The sequence below is a fragment of the Mobula hypostoma genome, chromosome 25 (genome assembly GCF_963921235.1).
Source record: "Mobula hypostoma chromosome 25, sMobHyp1.1, whole genome shotgun sequence".
Classification (NCBI taxonomy): domain Eukaryota; kingdom Metazoa; phylum Chordata; class Chondrichthyes; order Myliobatiformes; family Myliobatidae; genus Mobula; species Mobula hypostoma.
This window is the reverse complement of record NC_086121.1, coordinates 23,914,343-23,935,356: the sequence shown is the minus strand read 5'-3', so window position 1 is coordinate 23,935,356 and position 21,014 is coordinate 23,914,343. Positions and strand designations below refer to the sequence as shown.

The following is a 21,014-nucleotide window of genomic DNA, read 5'->3' as shown; positions in this document are numbered from 1 at the left end:
CTCAGCGGCCAGCAGTGTATTTATTTTTCCACCCGATTCCAGCATCTGCAAGCTTTTAAAACTCCCACAAGGATCGTTGCTCTTAAATACAGGAGCCGCCACCATGTTGAGTGCATCAGCGTAGTCATCTTGAGTGGGTCAACCTCGCGCAGGCATTTTGAGCGCGTCAACGGCGCCATCTTGAGTTGGTCAACGTCGCGCAGCCATCTTGGGTGGGTCGAAACCCCGGGTAGCTCAGCGGTCGAGGGCTCCGCCAAGATGGAAGAGAGTCAACGAAGGCTGCTGCAAAAACACCGAGTAACGTTGGTGAACAACCTGCAACCTGAACACCTTTATAGCCGGCTGGTGGCGAAAAATATTTTCACTGAGGACATGATCGAGGAAGTCAAGGTGTGAGAGGGAGATGGGACTCCCGGGAGTGATTGGGATGTTAGTGACACTCTCCGCTCCATCGTCGGAGAGATGTAGGGAGTCCGGTCGTTCCTGGCCGAGATTCTAGGAAAATAAATAAAGCGCGGCGATACTGGCGTTCTGAAATAAATAGAGAAAGTGCAAGAGACGAAAGGCAAAGCAGGTTAAGCAGCATTTGTCGAAATAACATTTCAGGTTAAAGACGCTTAGTCCTTGGCTAGGTGGGATTTTAAAGGAGCGGTAATACATTATTTTCCTGAAACCGTCCAGATGCTGGAATATGAAATAACAACAATAGGTTAAAAATAGTAAATCGTCAGGCAGCTTCAGTGGAGAGATGACAACATTGTATTGTTTCCGTCATTTTCTGCATTATTCGTTAAGATCTACTTGTTTTGATATGCACTTAAGATGGTTTGGAAAACGTTCCTGTTTGGATCTTTTAATGTTTTAAATGTTCATTTAATTGCTTCCACAACTGAGGTTGTGTCAGGAATGTAATACATAGAAAGTCCATTTGCTTGAAGAAAATCCGGTCAGTTTGATGTGCTTGAACAATTCCTGTCTGTTTGGCACATTTCTTTCCCTTTATCTTATCTATCGTCTTGAAAAATACCCAACCCAAACAAATCGTTGTAATTGTGCAAGTCAGTCCGGATGTAATCTACTTTCATTTCAAAATTGACTCCCAATGAGGAGGTAGACTATTTAATAAGATGACAAGCCAATGGTGTTTAAAAAACTTGTAATCTATGGCAGGTTTGCAATGAAATCAAGAGATGAAAATGAAAATTCTGAATCTTAAAGTAAGTTTTGAGTCATTATTGTGGTGTTTCATCCTGGGAAAAAAAATCCACAGGTCCCATTTTTAATTTTTGCCCTGATCTCAAGTGGAAGGAATAAGATACACAATTGTCATCTTTCCTCAATCAAAACCTTGCATATTATTTGGATGAGGACATTAACACAAGTCTAGGAAGATAAAATAACTGGGAGTGTGGGAGCTTGAAAACATTATGTTTAACACATTGCCCATCACCATGTTTATATTTACATGTATAATCCAGACATTTGGAGAGTGTTTGAATTGGAGGTGTATAAGAGATGTTATGACTATTTGCTGAAATTTGTTGTGATTTCTGCTTGTCATGATGAAACTCTGGAAGATTAACCATTTCAATAAATTGAATGCCAGCAAATGTTGTAAAGTCGACAAACAAGATAAAATCTGCAGGTGCTGGAAATCTGAGTAACACACACAAAGTGCTGGAGGAACTCAGCAGGCCGGGCAGCATTTTGTTAATGTTGTAATGTTAGTTAGTTTGAGATTACATTTTATAATTGATCAAAATTTGACTCATAGAGTACTTCTTGTACTGTAGAACTCGGGGACACGCAGAGACCAAGCCCGTCAGTTGATAATTGATCTGCAGAGTCGTGGGACAAGAGCATTTCCAGCTTTTTTGGAGAGTCTAGAAGAAACCAAACAACATAATCTTGCTGATTTACTGAAAGAGGGGCTTCTGATGCAGCCTAGCGCTTCCATCTCAGTTAAACCAATCAAAATAGGCGAACGACATAAACCAGCACCGCAAGTGACCCAGACTCCTCTCCCAGTCCAATGTATGTAAAAAATCTAAAGAATTGGTTGTGCATTTTAAGAACTAATTACTTGGTAATGGAATTGTTTAAATTTGTTTTCTATACTAATTCAGGCCTAGTTGCAGCTTCTGAGTTTGTAACTATGTGTCCCAGCCATCAGTTGTAGCAGAAGGTCCTCCTTCTCTCCTCCCACTGAGAAGAATGTAGAAAGTATTAAAAAGATGACTAATAGACAAGAGGTTTGAATGGTGTGCAACATAGCATAGCAAAATGGAAAACGGATCTGAATCATCAAGTGTTTCAGATATTTACGAAGACTGTGTTGTGTACCTTTTACTATGTTTTTATACAAAGAACCAAAAATAAGTGTGTTTCTGTTCAGAGACATATTTATTGCTAGCAATAACATGAAACATTTCCACTCAATGGCTGGAGGCTGCTTCTGATTTACGGCTTATGATGTTCCTTTTTATACAAGTTTTCAGGTTATGCTCCTCTAGTACAGCTACACTTCAAGGCCAGCATCAACCTCCCCTTAGTGGCAGAGCAATGAACAATGATCAAAGACATTACATGGCTCCTGTCACATACATACTCAGCATATATTCCAAGAAAAATTGGGAAACCTATTTCCCTCGGGATCAATAAAGTATGTCTATGACTATGATATAGCAAAGCACTATGGGATTTTACAGGTTCCATTTTGTTACATTACGAGATGAAATACATAAAACCTCAAAGTTTCAAATACATTTCCACACCTGACATGGGCTATGAAATTTGGATATATCAAATAAACAGTGGGAACATTTAAATGACACGTGCATTAAATTTGTTCATGCTAACATGAATATAGAGTCAATTTAAGAGAAAATGAGGGTTTTCTGCTGATAGCAATGTCAATGTGTCGAAGGAGCATAGTGCAGATGAATAGTGACTAACAGAGTCAGAGGTTAAATCGGCAGGAGTTTGAAATTACAATTACAATGACTTAGCAAAGATTTTTTTATGTAGAGGAAACAGTATAATGATAACTGTCCTCATATTTCAGGTTCAGATATTGATTTCCTGGTTCCAGGAAAACCAGCCAACAAAGGACAAAAGTATGACACGGTGAGCATTTACATCAGTGTGAAATGAAGGTTTTTTAAATTTATGAAAGATCTTTATTGATACAGAAGATAATTGTTCTAATGATGGAGTTTTTTGTAGAAATAATTTGTGTCCAAATCTAAACCAATATGATACTACGCAGATGAAATTTATACTTTATTAAGATATAAAATGAGGAATTCAATAGGTGATCTGACAGATGATGAACATACTGAGCCTTTCCATTGGGACTAGAGATGTTACCAATTTTAAATTTATTTATGAACCAGTGTTCCAGTTGGCTGTAAGGCTCTTGTGCAAAGTGTCTCTCAATTTAGTTATTGGTATACATTGGTTTGTTATACAGGTTTTTGCAGTATAGTGCTTGATTGGTTATAAGAATTCCCACCAATATGATTGGAGTAATTCCTACTAATACTATTATCTGCTGCTATAAGTACATTTGTTGAAGCCGGGAACTAGATTAATATCTCTATTATACTAAGATGAGATGCTGATAGTGACAGTTTCCCATTGGTGACATCCATATCTTTGGTTTCCCACTCCTGAAAAAAATTAAGCCAATATTATTACCTTTATTTTTGTGCAGATGTAGTGTATTATATTTATTCTTATTTCACAACTACTTTATTCTCTTTAAAATGAATATTTTATTTTTTATCACATTTCCATTTTGTAGCATAATTTACCATGAACTTGCATTACTAAACCAAACCATTTGGTATATATGCTCTGGAAAATCTCCAGTCTCACTTCATATCAACATATCTTTCTTTCTCTTTCACCTATTAAATCCAAAAAGGTATTTTCTTCAGCCATCCCCACATTCTTTATTCTTAGAACTTTTTGACTAAATATTTTTCCTGAATTAATTCATGGATTTATTATTAACTCTTTCATTTGTGGTTTCCTTTTGGACACCACAGTCAGAAACATGATTTCTTTATCCATCTTCCAAATCACTGAATCCTTTAAAAAAATGTCAAATTACCTTTAAATTTATCTTATCCACATTTACAGGATTTAATGTAAATTATTAGATTATTTAATATTTCAGTGAAAGAAAAACACATTGAATTATCGAGAGGAGACTGTAATAGGCGAAAATTACATTTGCATTTTCAGTATGAGTCATAGAGAGAAGCAGCATGGAACCACGATTACTTTCTTTGGTTCTTACTGACCCCTTTGCTTACTTCTAGGCTTACAAAATGGATGCCAATCCTCGAGGGTATTGTTTGATCATCAACAATGTGGACTTCCATCCAGACAGCAATTTGAAAAGTCGCCTGGGCTCTGATGTTGATTGTAAAAGTGTTGAAAATCTCTTTGAGAAATTGTCCTTTAAGGTTATTGTTAAAAAAAATTTGACCAAAGAAGTGAGTACTTCCACAATTAAGCACTAATTATGGGGTCATGGAGCTCACACTTTATTGCAGTGCTGCCTTGCATTAGCCTCCATCCAATGAGTTCTTAGTCAACTAAATGGGGCCCACAGCTTCAATACTAAGGTCTTCCAAAGAGCCAGAAAGGAAAGTTTTAACATGAAGAGACTGATTTTCTCTTCTGTATGCATGCCTTTTGTGTATAAAATACAGGTCCTCATGGGTTACAAATACTCGGCCTCAAGTGAAAAGTGCCTTTTCACTTTGATGCGTTCAAAAGCTATGAATACGTCAAACCTATTGAGCATGGGACATCCTGATTATGTACCATTATAACCAGGCAGGGGAAGATGATAAATAAATGCTCACATTAATTGGCCCTCAAAGGTATTCATTACAATACTGTGGATTATCGTATCAAGACATTTTGTATACTTTCTTACTGGTAAACAAAATCAACTTGCAGAGATCTGAAAAATCAGAACTCATTTGTAACTCGGGACTACATGTTTAGCCATTCAAATTCTGTCTTGAAGCACTTATAGTCTTAAACAAAATAATTAAAATATAGGAAGCTGATGTACAAATACAGAAAACTATTGTAAAATACTTCCTTCTTGGAATCTCACTTTTAATTTCTAAAAATTAGCAAGGATTTGGGAAAAGTAGACATTATTGACACAGGCTTCTGCTTGGTAGTGTACGGTTTAACAGAACCAAATACGAGCATTCCCATAATGAATTTATTCTTTCAGATATTTGATGAAAGACAAGTTCTAAGAGAGTCCTGTAGCATTATAGATTTTTTACTCCTGTTAGATGGTCACTTTTCATTATCATTCCATAATTTGTTGCTTAATCCTTATTCTTTCTCTGTTTTTCTTTTTGGACAGTGTATGTTGAACGAACTGAAAAGCCTGGCGAGTAAGGACCATACACATTTTGATTGTTGTGTTGTAGTTATTCTTTCGCATGGCAATCAGGTTAGTTATGATCTTGACCTCAGTAATAGGTGGCGTTGCTGCATGAATTTCTGTGGGCCACTATTATGTGAATTATTAAGGATGCGTTTCTGTTTTTGTTTCATCTGTGTTCAAGTGTTTAGCTGTTTTTTCTTTGACTTTAGGTTATACTACAAATTGAGTTATTTACCTTCTATGTTTTGGATCCCTTATTTTGTTCCATTCCTGCTGAATCTGACTCATAATAGAACATAGAAATCTACAGCACATTACAGTCCCTTCGGCTCACAATGTTGTGCCGACCAGGTAACTTACTCTAGAGGCTGCCTAGAATTTACCTACTGCATAGGGAAATTTATTTTTCTAAGCTTCATGTACCTATCTAAGAGTCTCTTAAAAGACCCTATTTTATCCGTCTCTACCACTGTCACTGGCAGTGCATTCCAGGCACCCACCACTCTGTGAAAAACTTAACTCTGACAGCCCCCCTGTACCTACTTCCAAGCACCTTAAAACTATGCTCCCTCATGTTAGCCATTTCAGCCCTGGGGAAAGAGCCTCTGGCTATCCTCTCATCATCTTATACACTTCTATCAGGTCACCTCTCATCCTCCGTCACTCCGAGGAGAAAAGACCAAGTTCACTCAACCAATTCTCATAAGGCCTGCTCTCCAATACAGTCAACATCCTTGTAAATCTCCTCTGCACTCTGTATAGTATCCACATCCTTCCTGTAGTGAGGTGACCAGAACTGAATACAGTACTCCAAGTGGGGTCTAACTAAGGTCTTATATAGTTGTAACATTACCTCATGGCTCTTGAACTCAATCCCACAGTTGATGAAGACTACCACACCATACGCCTTCTCAATAACACTGTCAACCTGTGCAGCAGCTTTGAGTGTCCTATGGACACGGACTCCAAGATCTCTCTGATCCTCCACACTACCAAGAATCTTACCATTAATATTATATTCTGCCTTTAAATTTGACCTACGGAAATAAACCACTTCACACTTATGTGGGTTGAACTCCATCTGCCACTTCTCAGCCCAGTTCTGCATCATATTGATGTCCTGGTGTAACCTCTGAGAACCCTCCAGACTATCCACAACACCCCCAACTTTTGTGTCATCAGCAAACTTACTAACCTACCCTTCTACTTCCACATCCAGGTCATTTATAAAAATCATAAAGAGGAGGGGTCCCAGAACAGATCCTTGTGGAACACCACTGGTCATTGTCCTCCATGCAGAATATGAACCATCTACAACCACCCTTTGCCTTCTGTGGGCAAGCCAATTGTGGATCCACAAGGCAAGGTCTCCTTGGATCCCATGCCTCCTTACTTTCTGAATGAGATTTGCATGGGGAACCTTATCAAATGCCTTACTGAAAACCATATACACTACATCTATTGCTCTACCTTCATCAATGTATTTTGTTACATCCTCAAAGAATTCAATCAGGCTTGCTGGGCATGACCTCCCCTTGACAAAGCCCTGCTGACTATCCCTAATCAGATTATGTCTCTCCAATGCTTATAAATCCTGCCTCTCGGGATCTTCTCCAACAAATAACTATTCAAAATAACTATTATTGTGTGCAATATGGTATTGTCACCAGTACCTAAGATATCTTAACCTTTATGCACCAACATAATCACAAAATCCACTATAATTATATGGTTCCCAAATATCTGAAGGTGCCTTTTTTTTAATTGCTGCAAAGGACACTGTTACCAGCAAGGTAAGAAACATTAAATTCTTACATAAAGCATTTTAAAGGAAGTGAAGTGAAAACAGAATACTGGAAATGGATTGCAGGATTGTCAATGTCTGTCAGAGACTAGATTAAGATTTGGATAATCTTTTTGATACCGATTAGATTTCTTACTTCATTATATTTCAATCAAAATTTTGCATCCTAAACATTTACTTATCTAATGTTACTATTTCAGAACAACATTGTGCTTTTTGCCTACTTGAATGAAAATTTTTCTTTAATTGAGTCGAAAAATAAGGGGAGCTATGTCTATGTTAAAAATTCAACAAGCCAGCACAAAAAAGTAGAGCTCAATTCTTCATGGTATATTCCCCGGTATATTTGTTAAAGAGTTTAGTTCAGCTGCATTATCACTTCAATTCTTAAATGATGGATAATCTGGATGGACCATCTCGGGGGAAAAAAGGGGGAAAGTACCAGTAGTGTATAGAATATGCCTTTATTTGACTGATATTTATAACTGTCAATCTACATATAGAATCTTCTTTACACTTTTCCTCATTGGACAGGTGAATATTTGCATTGGGATCAAGAAGCTTTATAATTTTTGGTTCTTATGAAGCACAGCTATGTCAGGTCCAATGTGAGGAAAATACAGAGTAAATCTCTGTTTTCTTCCATATCACTCCATCAGTGTAACTTAGCTCATCCTCAAAAGGCATCCCCATTGCAATGTTCTGTTATTCTGCATTTCCCGTAAAACCCAACTTTGCCCTTTGACATACCTACTTATAAACTACTGTTTATAAATAATTTATTTGCAATAATATTAGCAAAGGATGAGTTAATAATTTGTTAGAAATTATATTAGCCAGTTTTCTTGGATTTAGGTCCTTGTTGGCCTTGTATAATGTTTAAAGTTATACATGTGTTTCTATACTCAGGCTCAACATAGACAATTTCCAGGTGCAATATATGGAGTGGATGGAAGAGTCCCCGTGGCAGTGCAACACATCGTCAGCTTCTTTGATGGCTCGCACAGTCTAACATTGCGTGAAAAGCCCAAAATATTCTTCCTTCAAGCTTGTGGTGGAGGTAGGTTAACAGTTGGAAAAAAATTAGTCTAAGTTACTATTGAAGGGATGGTGGCCTTATTTGAGAATTAGTCCAGTCAAGCTCTGTTCTCAATTTTAGTTCAAATCCCCATCTGTCTTAAACTGTAATATCAGTATCAAAATATTTGCAATCAAGATCTGTAGAGGCATAATAACCCAGTGTCCCAGGTTAATAATCAAGAAAAAATGAATTCAAATTTTACAAGAATAGCAGTTTAGCTATTAAAACAAACCAAAGGTGATAAAAGATTAGTATTAGGAACAGTAAGCTACTTGTTGTAAAACCAAAATAAACTTTCAAGTGAACAAACATACTGCCTTTCCTTATACAACACCATTTGTTATTCCTGAACCAAAAGATGGGTTCACAATTAAATAACCTAGTCAATGGGTACAAAGAATTACAAAGGTGGAACAACACTTGCAGTGGAACAACAGAAAGGTCTGAGAAGGGACTCAATAAGCTTATTCAACTCCATTTGAAAATATATTGTGTATTTAATATTTGAGTAATGTTGTAAATATATTGTTTGATTAGGCATTCTTTGTTGTTTATAGAATTCATTATAGTTATATATAAAAATATGTGAATTGCGTACGTCATGATGTTACCATGTTTGCACTTCGCTTAAAGTAAACACAAACTAAGACTTGCATCTCTTGGGTTCCTGTCCTTTCCTTTCAAATCAGTTTAATGTTGTGGAGTTACAAAATATAACAGTGGTGTCAAGGAATTTTCAAAATGAACCCAAGACAACTGCCTGCCTGTTGAAATGCAGTGAGATGTTTGAGTTTTAAAAGAGCACAGCAAAATAGTTGAGTTTCAAAAAAAAGCAGTGCAGTAGGTGTTTTCGGAAGGGAAGACGCGATCAAGTTAATAAAAAGTTAGAAAAACAGAAGAATTCATGGGTTCATAAACAGTGAGTACTAGGTGACAATAATTATTTAAAATAAAGTGCAGAAATGCCTGCCTACTTCGGAAAGATTGGCACGTTTAATTACACAACAGGTAACTGGATTTTGTATACTTAATGGATTGAGCAGTATTTTAAATCAAATGGAATAGCCAATGAGAAACAAGTATCAGTTTTGATGAGTGCATTGTATTTAAAGGCATAGAGTTTGCTTAGGAGTTTGACTGCTTCAACCAAACCAGCAGAAATTAGCTTTGCTGATGCAGGCTTCCCCTGCCATCTGAAGGTAGAGCGTTCCTATGAAATGGTTTGTAAGCCGGAATGTCGTAAAGTGAAGAAACAATTACCATTTATTTATATGGGAAAAGTTTGTGAGCATTCACAGACCCAAAAAATAACCTACCAAATCGTGTCAAATAACACCCAAAACCTAAAGTAACAGTAACATATAGTAAAAGCAGGAATGATATGATAAATACACAGCCTATATAAAGTAGAAATATTTTTCTACAATCATTGCCGCACTGTCCACCGTAGCGAAAATCTCACACAAGTGCTCTCGGCAGTAACACTCTCTCCAGTAACCTTTAAGCTATGAAGCTGCCAAATCATACCAAATAACACATAAAAATACACAGTCTATATAACGTAGAAATAATGTATGTACAGTGTAGTATTACTTACCGGAATTGGGAAGACAGCGCCGAGCACACTGATGATGGTGTGTTAGGCTGAGTTGTCGGAGGTTGGGGTGGTGCAGTGGTCCCCAGCCTCCAGGCTGCCGACTGATACCGATCCACGAAGCACGCAGCGGTAGCCGGGACGCACCCAGCACATCTTTAAGAAAAAAGCCGAAATAAACAAGCTAATTAACAAGCGGTCGCCTCTGATCTGAGCCGACATTTAGGTGCCAGGCGGCACCTAATTAATTAGTTTGTTTATTTTGGCTTTTTTCTTAAAGATGTGCTGGGTGTGTCCTGGCTACCGTTGCACACTTCGTGAATCGGTATCAGTCCGCGGCCCGGAGTTTGGGGTGGTGGGACACTGGGGTGTCATCTCATCGTCGTCTGTTTCCATCAGGGCAGGCAGGTCGTCGTCTTCTATGTCTGCCTGCCTCGATGTCGAAGGTCGAGGTTCGTCGTCTGCTGTGGCTGAGGTGGAAGGCTTGAAAAATGACAGTATGCTTGATTGCTTAACCTCGCGCATTTTTCTATCATACAGTTCTTTGTAAGCACTCAAACCATCCTGCAAATATGCCCTAAACTGAAGTACCCTTTCAAAATTAAAATCGTACTTTTCTGCAATCATTGCAGTGAAAATCTCACGCAGTTGCTTCACGTTCAGTTCCTGGACGACTTCACTTTCGGTCTGTTCACTACTGCATTTGGTTTCCTCTTCCAATTGCATCAGCTCTTCATCTATCAGTTCTTGGTCATGGGATGCCAAAACCTCTTCAACATCATCTTCATCAACTTCCACAAGCCAAACTCACTTTGTCCTTACTTTGTTCACCACGATGGAAATGCTTAATTATGTCTAGTTTTACGCTGTGTAACACCTTTACGAGCTCTTTTAGGCTTTTCCAATACTTTAGAACTCACCTTGCTAACGGATGCTCAAAATAAATTGAGATAAAGCACAGATGCTCACAGGCACGTGTTTAAGCAATGCCGACTAGAATGCAGTTCCGGGGGAGGAGCTTGACTGCTTGGGGCACGCGCTGCCTATTTTTGTAACAGTGAAAACATCTTCTGTTAGCAAAAACAGGTAACTAATGTAGGTCTTTCGTAACAGCGAGGTTTTGTAAAGCAAACGTTCGAAAAGCGGGGGACACCTGTATCATGAAAGTAATGCAGGAACAGGACTGAGCACTGCTGTGTCTAGTAATGCCACCCCTCTCCCTTTAATCCCCCTGGCTCTATAATGTCCAAAACAATGTAAGCATGAAACATTGAGCTGCCAGTCCTTCCCCTCCTGCTACCAGGTCTCACTAATGGCTACAGTGTCATAATTCCACATGCTGATCCATGCCCTAAGCTTATCCACCTTTCCTACTGTACTCCTTATATTGAAATATGCATAGCTCAGAGCATTAGTCCCATCATGCATGACCTTTTGATTCCTGACTTTGTATGTAGGGTTAACAGCATCTTTGTTCACAACCACTCCACTATCTGTTCTGGCATTCCGTTACTCTGTTTCCTATCCCCTTGCAACTCTAGAGTCTAACTTCATGTGTGGCAATATATATTGATAAACATCACATCTGCTGGTTTCCTCCTTAACTAATTTGGTGGTTGTAGCCTCTCAAAACTTTAATACATTTATCAAATATATTTTCCTTTCATTATTCTGTGTCAACTCAGTCCATGCGTGGCGTTATCTTCTAAATGCCTTTAGTCATAGATTCTAGAATTTTATCTAATATTGATGTCAGACAAACATGTCTATGGTTCCCACTTCCTCCCTCCCTTCCTCCTTTAATAAACAGTAGAAGTTGATGGAAACTACTCTACTACTTCTGGAATTTTGGAAGAAGACAATCAATGCCTACACAATCTCAGTCACCACCTCTTCCAAGGCTCAAGATACAGTCTGGAGATCCACTGGCTTTCAGTACCATTGTATTTTTACTGACAAGGTTGAACACCCCTTTTCCAATATTACAAAATCTGAAAACCTCCAAAAATTGAATTTTTTGAACGCTGAACATGACGTCACAAATGGAAAATTCCACAAGGCGCTGGGAAGGTTCTAGACGATGCACAGATTTCTGTATACCACAGATAGTTCTGAGGTGTTCGACAGTTCTGACCTCACCTATGAAATGACAGAAGTTAATGAAAAAAAACACTGCATAAAGTGAAAAATTAAGATCTCGATCATGAAAGGGTTTTTTTTTCAGAGCACTGTGTTAACTTTTTAAAGATTTTAAAGATGACAAAGCAGCAGAGAAATTCACTGATGAGTTTTCCAAGATTGTCACTGATGAAAATCTACATGCTGATCGGTTGTATCAGCAAAAAATGTGTGATGAACAAGTATAAGACAAAGACTGCGTACTGGTAACACATAAATTCAGAGTTGGGAATGATAGTGATGCCAAACAGCCACTGACTGTCCACCTGGTGGCTGAGGTAGTGATAGCTTACCTTTCTGATGATTCAATGTACACATTATTGTTTCACGCACAGAATTATTAAAAATATTTTATAAACTACCCCCTCCTTCCTTGCTGTGGAATGGGCCGCTGTTTGAAATCGATGGCAGATATGAATCCAATAATAGCATTGAGGGCAGTCATTCAACTCTGACCCAGCTCCATCGAGTCAGACTGCTTCAATTGCCGTCTGTTCACTCTGTGAGGTTCACACCAGCTGTAGATGAGCTGTATATCTAATGTAAATGGATTTCGTGTTTAGACTTGGGTTCCATCCCCAAGTTATTGCATTATATAGATGCAAATATTGCAGAATTGAAATCTGAAACATTTCCAGTTCTAAGCATTTTGGACAAAGTGTGTTCAATCTGTACTAATGTTCTGTCAGTTCTAATTCATAGCGGACCTGTTATTCTCATTATTTCCAGGAGATTTTTCTATCTTTAATGAAGACATGCATAAAATATTTTTTTTAACTTCCCTGCCACTTTGCTTCTCTAGGATAATTTTTCCTTACTCAGTCTACAAAAGGGATTCAAATTTAACATTTTTGTTAATATCCATGGAAGCTTTTACTGCCTGTTGTATAGTTCTTGCTGGATCACTCTCATGTTCTTCACAAAATTCCTTTTGCTGTTTATTATTATTCTTGACTTCTTTACCTACTGCTTCATTGTGTCCATTTGTCCTGTATCCATTTGAGTTTCACTTGTATCTCTCCATGAGACTGTCCTTCTCACAACTTGGGAATCAGAGGTGAAAGAGCAGCGGTAGATGGAGAGTATTAAAAGTCAAAGTCAAGTTTATTGCCATATGCACAAGTGTGTGTGTGTGTGTGCGCACGCGCGCAAGTTAAATGAGAAACTTGCATGCAGCAGCATCACATAAGTAGCATTCGCAAGAAAAACATATTAAACACAAATTATATACAATTTTTACAAAAAACACAATTAGAAGTACAGTTAAAAAAAAACCTCTTTTAGTGCAAGTGATCTAAGTGGTCACCGTGTTGCTAGGCTGTAATGATTTGGGTTTGCCAGTTTGTTCATAAGCTACGGCTGAAGGAAAGTGGCTGTTCTTGAACCTGGAGATATGGAGCTTCTGTACCTCCTGGCCAGTGGAGGTACAGATGCCTTGACCTGGATAATGATATCTGTTGATAAATGTTGCCTTCTTGAGGGGATAGGGTGTGATGTACTGCTCAGAGTCCATGACTCTCTGCACCTTCTTTCTTTCCTGTGCATTCATATTGCTGTTAGGGTACTTTCAACGTTCTATCCATAGAAATTTGTTAAATGTTCAGTAACAAACTGAACCTTTTCTTCAGAAATAAAGACACTGTTGTGCTTTTCTTATTTATTGCATTTATCTGTTGTGCCCAGAACAGCTTACCTGATTTGTTAATGCCCAGGAATTTAACACTGCTCTTTCCACCACCAATCCCCAATGTAAATTGGTGCGTGTTCAATCTCCTTCCCCTTCCTGAAGGCAACAATCAGCTCTTTAGATGTGCTGGTGTTAAATGAGATTATTGTTGTGCACCACTCAACTGAGTGTCCTATGTTATTCCAGTATGCTGAGTCACTACGACCTGTGATTTATCCTACAGCAGTAGTGTCGTCAGCGAGTTTGAAGATGGGGTTGGAATTGAGCTTAGCCACACAGTGTATAGAGAGTAGAGCAGGGAGCTAAGCACACAGCTTTGAAGTCCTCATTGAGGAGAAGGTGTTGTTACCACAACCAATCCTCACTGATTGAGGTCTTCTGATGAGAAAGTTAAGAATCCAGATCAGTATTGCAGAAAGGGAGAGCAATGCTATAATAAAGGGATTTCTTTTGCATCATATTTGGGTATGCAACTTAGCTGAAATATCAGTCAATAAATTATTAAGTGTTAAACTTTTACATTTTTGCAGATCAGAAAGACAAAGGATTCCACACAATGGAGGAAGTCGATAGTGCTCCTGGTAAATTCTCTGAAACTACCAGTTTACAGACTGATGCTACCCCTTTTCAAGGAGGGGATGAGCCCGATGCAGTATCAAGCTTACCAACTCCCAGTGATATTTTAGTTTCATACTCTACATTCCCAGGTACTTTCACTTAACTAGTTAATAACTTTGGAATAATATGCTCATCTTTAAATATAGGTCCAAGTGTATGTCAACACATCCACATTTTGGCCTTGAACAATAACATATTTTATGGGATTTTTGTGAATATTGCAAAAATGAATATTAATGCTGAAAAATATAGCATTTTCCATTTCAAGCTCTTGATTGCTGATATTTTCCATTTGTCTTATTAGACAACTTTGTGGTTTTTTTGAGCATAAGTACTGAAAAATCTTGCTAGTGGCAATTGTATCATGGGGAATAAAAAGTACATTTTCATAAATTATATTTAAAGCTAATATTTTTAAATAAATAATACATTTATAAATAAGGAGACCATGGACAGACATGTCAGAATAGGAATGGAAAGTTGAATTGAAATAAGTAGCCACCAGAAGATCCTGCATTTTGCAGCAGACAGAGCAAGGTGTTTGACAAAATGGTTCCCTAATCTACATCATGACCCACCAATGTAGAGGAGATCTTATCGGGAGCACTGGATAGAATAGATGATCCTGACGGACTCACAGGTGAAGTGTCACCTCACATGGAAAGGCTGTTTCAGGCCTTGGTGGTGGTGAGGCCAGAGGTGTAGTAACAGGCATAGCACTTGTCACGCCGTGATTGGGAGTTCATCTTCCTATAATTAAAATTTCTCCTTTAGTTTGATGTAGCACTATACTTTTTCCATACGTGTTTAATTATTTTTCTTTAGGCTATGTGTCCTGGCGAGATAAAAGAGAGGGATCTTGGTACATTAAAACATTGGTGCGTGTTTTCAATGAATATGCTCACTTGGAAGATCTACAGACATTACTAACGAGGGTGAGTTGTTTTATTTTACTTTGAGCCCATTAATATGGTTGAGGTTAGACATAATGTGGCAAAGTCTAAAATTGTTGTTCACACAGACTCTGATGAGCCAGTTATTTCTAAACTCATATTTATTTGCCTTTAGAATGGTTCCGGAGGAATGGAAAATCCCAAATGTCACACCACTCTTCAAGAAGGGAGGGGGGCACAAGAAGAGAAATTATAGGCCAGTTAGCCTGACTTCAGTGGTTTGGAGCATATTAGAATCCATTCTTAAGGATGAGGTTTTACGGCACTTGGAAAAAAGAAGAAGAAGAAAGCCCTTAACTCTGAGTGGAGTCATCGGGACGCCATCATGACGGCGTTTTTTTTTGGCAGGCTTTCTTGTTTTTACAAGGCCGAGTTGCAAGCTTGACGCTCAACCCGGCATGGATGGAAAGCGTGCAAGGGAGTCTGCTGGATTCGAACTCGGGAGCCTTCGCTCCGAAGTCGAGCGCTGATGCCACTATGCCACCAGCTGGCTACGGTACTTGGAGGCACATGATACAATAGGCCAGAGTCAATATGGTTTCCTTAAGAGAGAATCTTACCTGACAAAACTGTTGGAATTCTTTGAGAAAATAACAGGTAGGATAGACAAAGGAAAATCGGTGTTTGTTGTTTACTTGGATTTTCAGAAGGCCTTTGATAAGGTACTGTACATGAGGCTGCTTAACAAGATAAGAACCCATGGTATTACAGGAAAAATACTTGCATGGATAGAAGACTGGATGACTGGCAGGAGGCAAAGAGCGGGTAAAAAGGGGACCGGTTCTGTTTGGCTGCTATTGACTCCTGGTGTTCACAGAGATTGGCTTTGGGAATCACTTCTTTTCATGTTACATGTCAGTGATTTGGATAATGGAATTGATGGCTTTGTGGCCAAGTTTGCAGGCAGTGGAAGAGTAGGTAGTGTTGAGGAGGCAAGGAGTCTGCAGGAGGATTTACACAGATTGAGAGAATTTCGCAAAAATGGCAGGTGGAATAAAGTGTATGGTCATGCACTTTGGTAGAAAGATTAAAGGCAGACTATTTTCTAAATTGTAAAAAAATTGAAAAATTAGAGGTGTAACTGAACTTGGGAGTCCTCGTGTAGGATTCCTTAAAGGTTAACTTGCGGGTTGAGTCAGTGATAAGGAAGGTAAATGCAATGTTAGCAAGAGGACTAGAATTTAAGGCATTGGTCAGACCACACTCAGAGAATTGTGAGCAGTTTTGGGCTCCTTATCTAAGAAAAGATGCGCTGGCATTGGAGAGGGTCAAGAGGAGGTTCGTGACAATGACTCCAGGGATGAAAGGGTTAGCATATGAGGAGCATTTAATGGCTCTGGGCCTGTAAAAATGAGGGGGGAGTCCCATTGAATTCTACTGAATATTGAAAGGACTAGATAGAGTGGATGTTCAGAGGATATTTCCTGTCATGGGGGAGTCTCGGACCAGAGAGCAGAGTGATAATGAAGATTACTTTCAAAAGTGCGCACACACGTGTGTGTGTGTGTGTGTGTATACATACATATATAAATATCAATCACCATATACAATCCTGAGATTCATTTTCTTGTGGGCATACTCAACATATCTATAGAATAATAGTTATAACAGAATCAGTGAAAGAGCTCACCAACTTAGGTGTTCAACCGAAGTGCAGAAGACAACTGTGCAAATAAAAAATGAAGAAGTAATCATAATAAATAAATAAACAATAAATATCAAGAACATTAGACGGAGAGTCCCTGAAAGTGAGTCCATTGATTGTGGGAACATCTTAATGATGGGGCAAGTGAAGCTGAGTGAAGTTATCTCCTTTGGTTCAAGAGTCTGATGGTTGACGGGTAGTAACTGTTCCTGAACCTGGTGGTGTGACTCCTGAGGCTCTTGTACCTTCTTCCTGATGGCAGCAGCGAGAAGAGATCAGGTCCTGAGTGGTGGGAGTCCCTGATGATGGATGCTGCTGTCCTGCGACAGCATTTCATGTGAAGTGCTCAATGGTGGGGTGGGCTGTATCTACTACTTTTTATAGGATTTTTCGTTCAAGGGCATTGGGGCTTCCATACCAGGCTGTGATGCAGCCGGTCAATATACTCTTTACCACACATCTATAGAAGTTTGTCAACATTTTAGATGTCATGCCAAATCTCCACAAGCTCCAAAGGAAACACAGCCTCGGAGAAGAGAGAGGTTCATTTAGAACAAAGATGAGGAGGAATTTCTTTAGCCTGAGGGTAGTGAATCTGTAGAATTCATTACTACAGATGGCTGTGGAGGCCAAGTCATTGGGTATATATATGTTTAAATCAGAGGTTGATAGGTTCTTGATTAGTCAGCACATCAAAGGTTATGGGAAGTAGGCAGGAGAATGATGTTGACAAATAAATTAGCCAAGGTAGAATGGTAGAACAGACTCAATGGACCAAGTGGCCTAATTCTGCTCGTATGTCTTCTGGTCATGATGAACATCTCAGTCCAGTGTCAAATATTTGTTAACTGGAATTAACTTGTTAAACTGGTTTTTCTTTTGAAGCTGAGAGAATTTGAAGACAAAAGTAAAATGTCTACGATTAAGAAGTCTGGAATTTATGAATAATGCAAATTTGGATATCCCTTTTTCAACTGATCAGAAAGTGAATTCTAACCAGAGTGTTTATTGGTATATATACTTTATCAGGTACCTGCTGTATCTAATAGCGAGGCCCCTAAGTGTATATTTATGCTTTTTCTGTTGCTGTAGCCCATCCACTTCAAGGTTTGACCTGTTGTACTTTTAGAGATGCCCTTCTGCACACCATTTGTAATACTTGAATTACTGTTGGCTTCATGTCAGCCTGAACCCATGTGGCCATTCTCCTCTGACCTCCCTCATTAATAAGGCATTTTTGCCCACAGAACTGCTGCTCACCGGATTTTTTTTTTGTTTTTCACACCATTCTCTGTAAAGCTTACATGCTTTTACGCATTGAGTTGCTGCCAAATTTCATTGGCTGATTAGATATTTGTATTAACAAGCAGGTGCAGAGGTGTACCTAATAAAGTGGCCACTGAGTGTAAATGAAGCAGTAGTTTTAGTATATGGATGCAATACTTTACTTTCTTAAAATAATCTCACATTGTTACCACCACAACAAATAGGTCTGCACTCATTAGCAGCTTCACTGTTAGTCAGCTTTGATTAGATATTAGATATCAGCCAAGTTAATGAGGACAAATCTATAATTGTCCTGCAGATCAACACACAAAATGCTGGAGGAACTCAGCAAGTCAGTCCCCATCTATAGAAGTGAACACATATTTGTACTGTCAGATGTTTTCACATTAAAGCTGAATTGGAAATATTATGAAATTGGACAGATTCTAATACTTATTATGTGTTCTTGGCCAAATGGCTGAAATGTAAATTTCACATAGAATATTGATAGAACAAGTTCAGCAACCTGATTGGTCTCTTTCTTTTCTCTCTAGTCCTTTTTCTGAATATATTGTTCTTTCTGGACTAGGATTTAGAGTTGCTAAGCACCTTGTCTAGGTGATAATTCTCCCTGGATTGGGCCGTATTGATTGAGTGTTGTTGAACCATTTCATGCTTTACATTTGAGCCTGATTCCATGCTCCTCTCACATACTTAAAATTAGACCTCTGGCATTTGTCAGGAAAAAAATTAGCGATCCTGAGCCCCGCACCCCCACTTGGTATAAAATGGGTTGAATTACATTACCTTAGCTGTCACCGAACACTATCCAGCAATTCAGTCTGAGATATCTTAATGGCTCAGTGTGGACTCCTGTGCATTTCTGCATTTTAAAATAGAAGCAGTAGAGCCTGCACCTGGTTTTCAGCTGGAGAGTTTTAAAGGTATCATTCAACATATGTCTGTTTTCCAGGTGACAAGATGTATTTCAGAAAATGAGGAAGCTAATGGCATGTTTAAGCAGATTCCTGGTTCTTTCAACTTTCTTCGAAAACATCTTTACTTTTCTTAACAAGGAGAATCAGTGACTTTTTAGGACTATGACGACGTGCACGAAGTTGTCTGGATGTAAAAAATTTCAAACCCATCTCAGGACCTTGGTTTTAAAGGAAGATTCTGAGTTCTGATTAACTGCTATCTTGATTGTATATTTGTATTGCAGCAAAAAACTTCCGTTAAATTTTTTTTGTAAAAGAAAATGGAGGATGTTAGATGCAAATTAATTATGGAATATATTTTGACACGCAGATGACAGTTATTTTGATCATTTCTATAAGCACCATCTTCATTACATTTGTATTAAAATACTGCCAAAAGAATCTTACATTTTCAGCGAAGACAAGTAATTAAATTTTCTTTTCAAGCATTTTAGCTGTTAAGTTGGTAGAGGGTCACAGATCTATTCTTGAAATTTATTTGCAATAGTTCATAACATAGTACTGAAAGAGCAGTGTTGAACAGAGTAAAACAGAATCAAATAGTTTTTTTTCCAAACAAATAAGGACCACAGAGGATTAGTAAACCCATAAGCAATTATGGACAAATTACCCCACTGTACTGCTCGGTCAAATTGTGAACTGAAACTTTATGTAATACTTTGCATTTCTGCGCCCTAATCAAGATGTGAGAAATGGGATTTGCTGGTGTTAACTAGAGTAGTAGTAATGATGGTCTCAGTCTCCTGAAATATGGAGATAAAAGCTGGGTGATGGTTTATGAATGCTGTCCATAAACCTTGCCAGATCTTCGAAGGTGGGATTGAGTCCAGCTGTGATATTCCATTATTTGAACAGTACATCAATGGTCATAGTAAGGCATGAAATAAATAAACTAAAAATGAGCAGAGCATAATTACCACCTAATGAAACACTTTCTATTAATGTCTCTGAAGGAAGAGGTAAAGGGTTCAATAAAAACAACGTGGAGGAGTTTGCAGCAGCCACCTGATACCTATAATTTCACACCACGCAGGTACAAAAGATATTAGGAATAGAATATTTTCATGTGAAAAGAAAATTGCATGTATTTATACCAGTAGTGACATTCCCTCTAACAAATTGTGGTAAAGTTTGCAGTTTCTATGGTTCCTTCACTTCATAAAGGACTCACAAAAGATATCCCTATAGTCAAGAGCTCATTCCACTATTTTTTTTTGTTTCACATTTGTTGTGCAATGGTTTTTAAAGATTTTGTTATTAATATATCTTGTGTAAACATTGTGGTAAAATAAATTTTATTATGAATTTCAATTATAGTCTGGTGGATTTCATTATTAAAGCACATTTTGAATTGATAGCCTCCTCAAGCTTCAGCATATGGTTCCTGCCGCTACCTGTAAACAAGCCCTTGTGACTGCATGGGTTTCCTGCCATGGCCCAAAAAGATGTATCAATTGGTAGGTTAATTGGTCATTGTAAATTTTCCTGTGATTAGGCTAGGATTAAATCAGGGGTTGCTGGGCAGCGAGGCTCAAAGGGCTGGAAGATCTCAATTAGAAAAAAAACTTCAAGCAGAACAAAATAGTCCAAGAATCTACATGAGAAGTTATCAAATAGAAATTGACAGGATCACAAAAGAGGATATTGACAGGAGCAAAAAAACTGGAGCAGCTGGAGTGAATGGGAAGAAGTACATGGTGGTAGAATCTTGTTGAAGTTGCTGAAAATTGTGGAGAACTGTTGGATATGGAAGCTGGTGATG

General features: G+C 38.3%; 1 protein-coding gene across 3 annotated transcripts; it reads left to right on the top strand.

Moving 5' to 3' along the window:
- The first annotated feature begins 222 nt into the window (after positions 1–222).
- casp9 (caspase 9, apoptosis-related cysteine peptidase) lies at positions 223–20,555 on the top strand. 3 transcript variants are annotated; one of them, XR_010016057.1, is made up of 10 exons: positions 223–390; positions 1,794–2,034; positions 3,065–3,126; positions 4,329–4,505; positions 5,405–5,494; positions 8,142–8,292; positions 14,303–14,479; positions 15,216–15,325; positions 15,692–15,940; positions 19,228–20,555. XR_010016057.1 is itself a non-coding variant. In XM_063032957.1 (10 exons), exons 1-10 carry the CDS (start codon positions 259–261, stop codon positions 19,251–19,253), a joined length of 1,314 nt encoding a protein of 437 aa, XP_062889027.1. In that variant the 5' UTR covers positions 223–258; the 3' UTR covers positions 19,254–20,555. The 3 variants fall into 3 exon arrangements, 2 of the variants coding, with proteins under 2 accessions (XP_062889027.1, XP_062889028.1); XM_063032957.1 differs by having other exon boundaries at positions 15,692–15,839; XM_063032958.1 differs by lacking the exon at positions 15,692–15,940 and having other exon boundaries at positions 19,228–20,554.
- Positions 20,556–21,014: the final 459 nt, after the last annotated feature.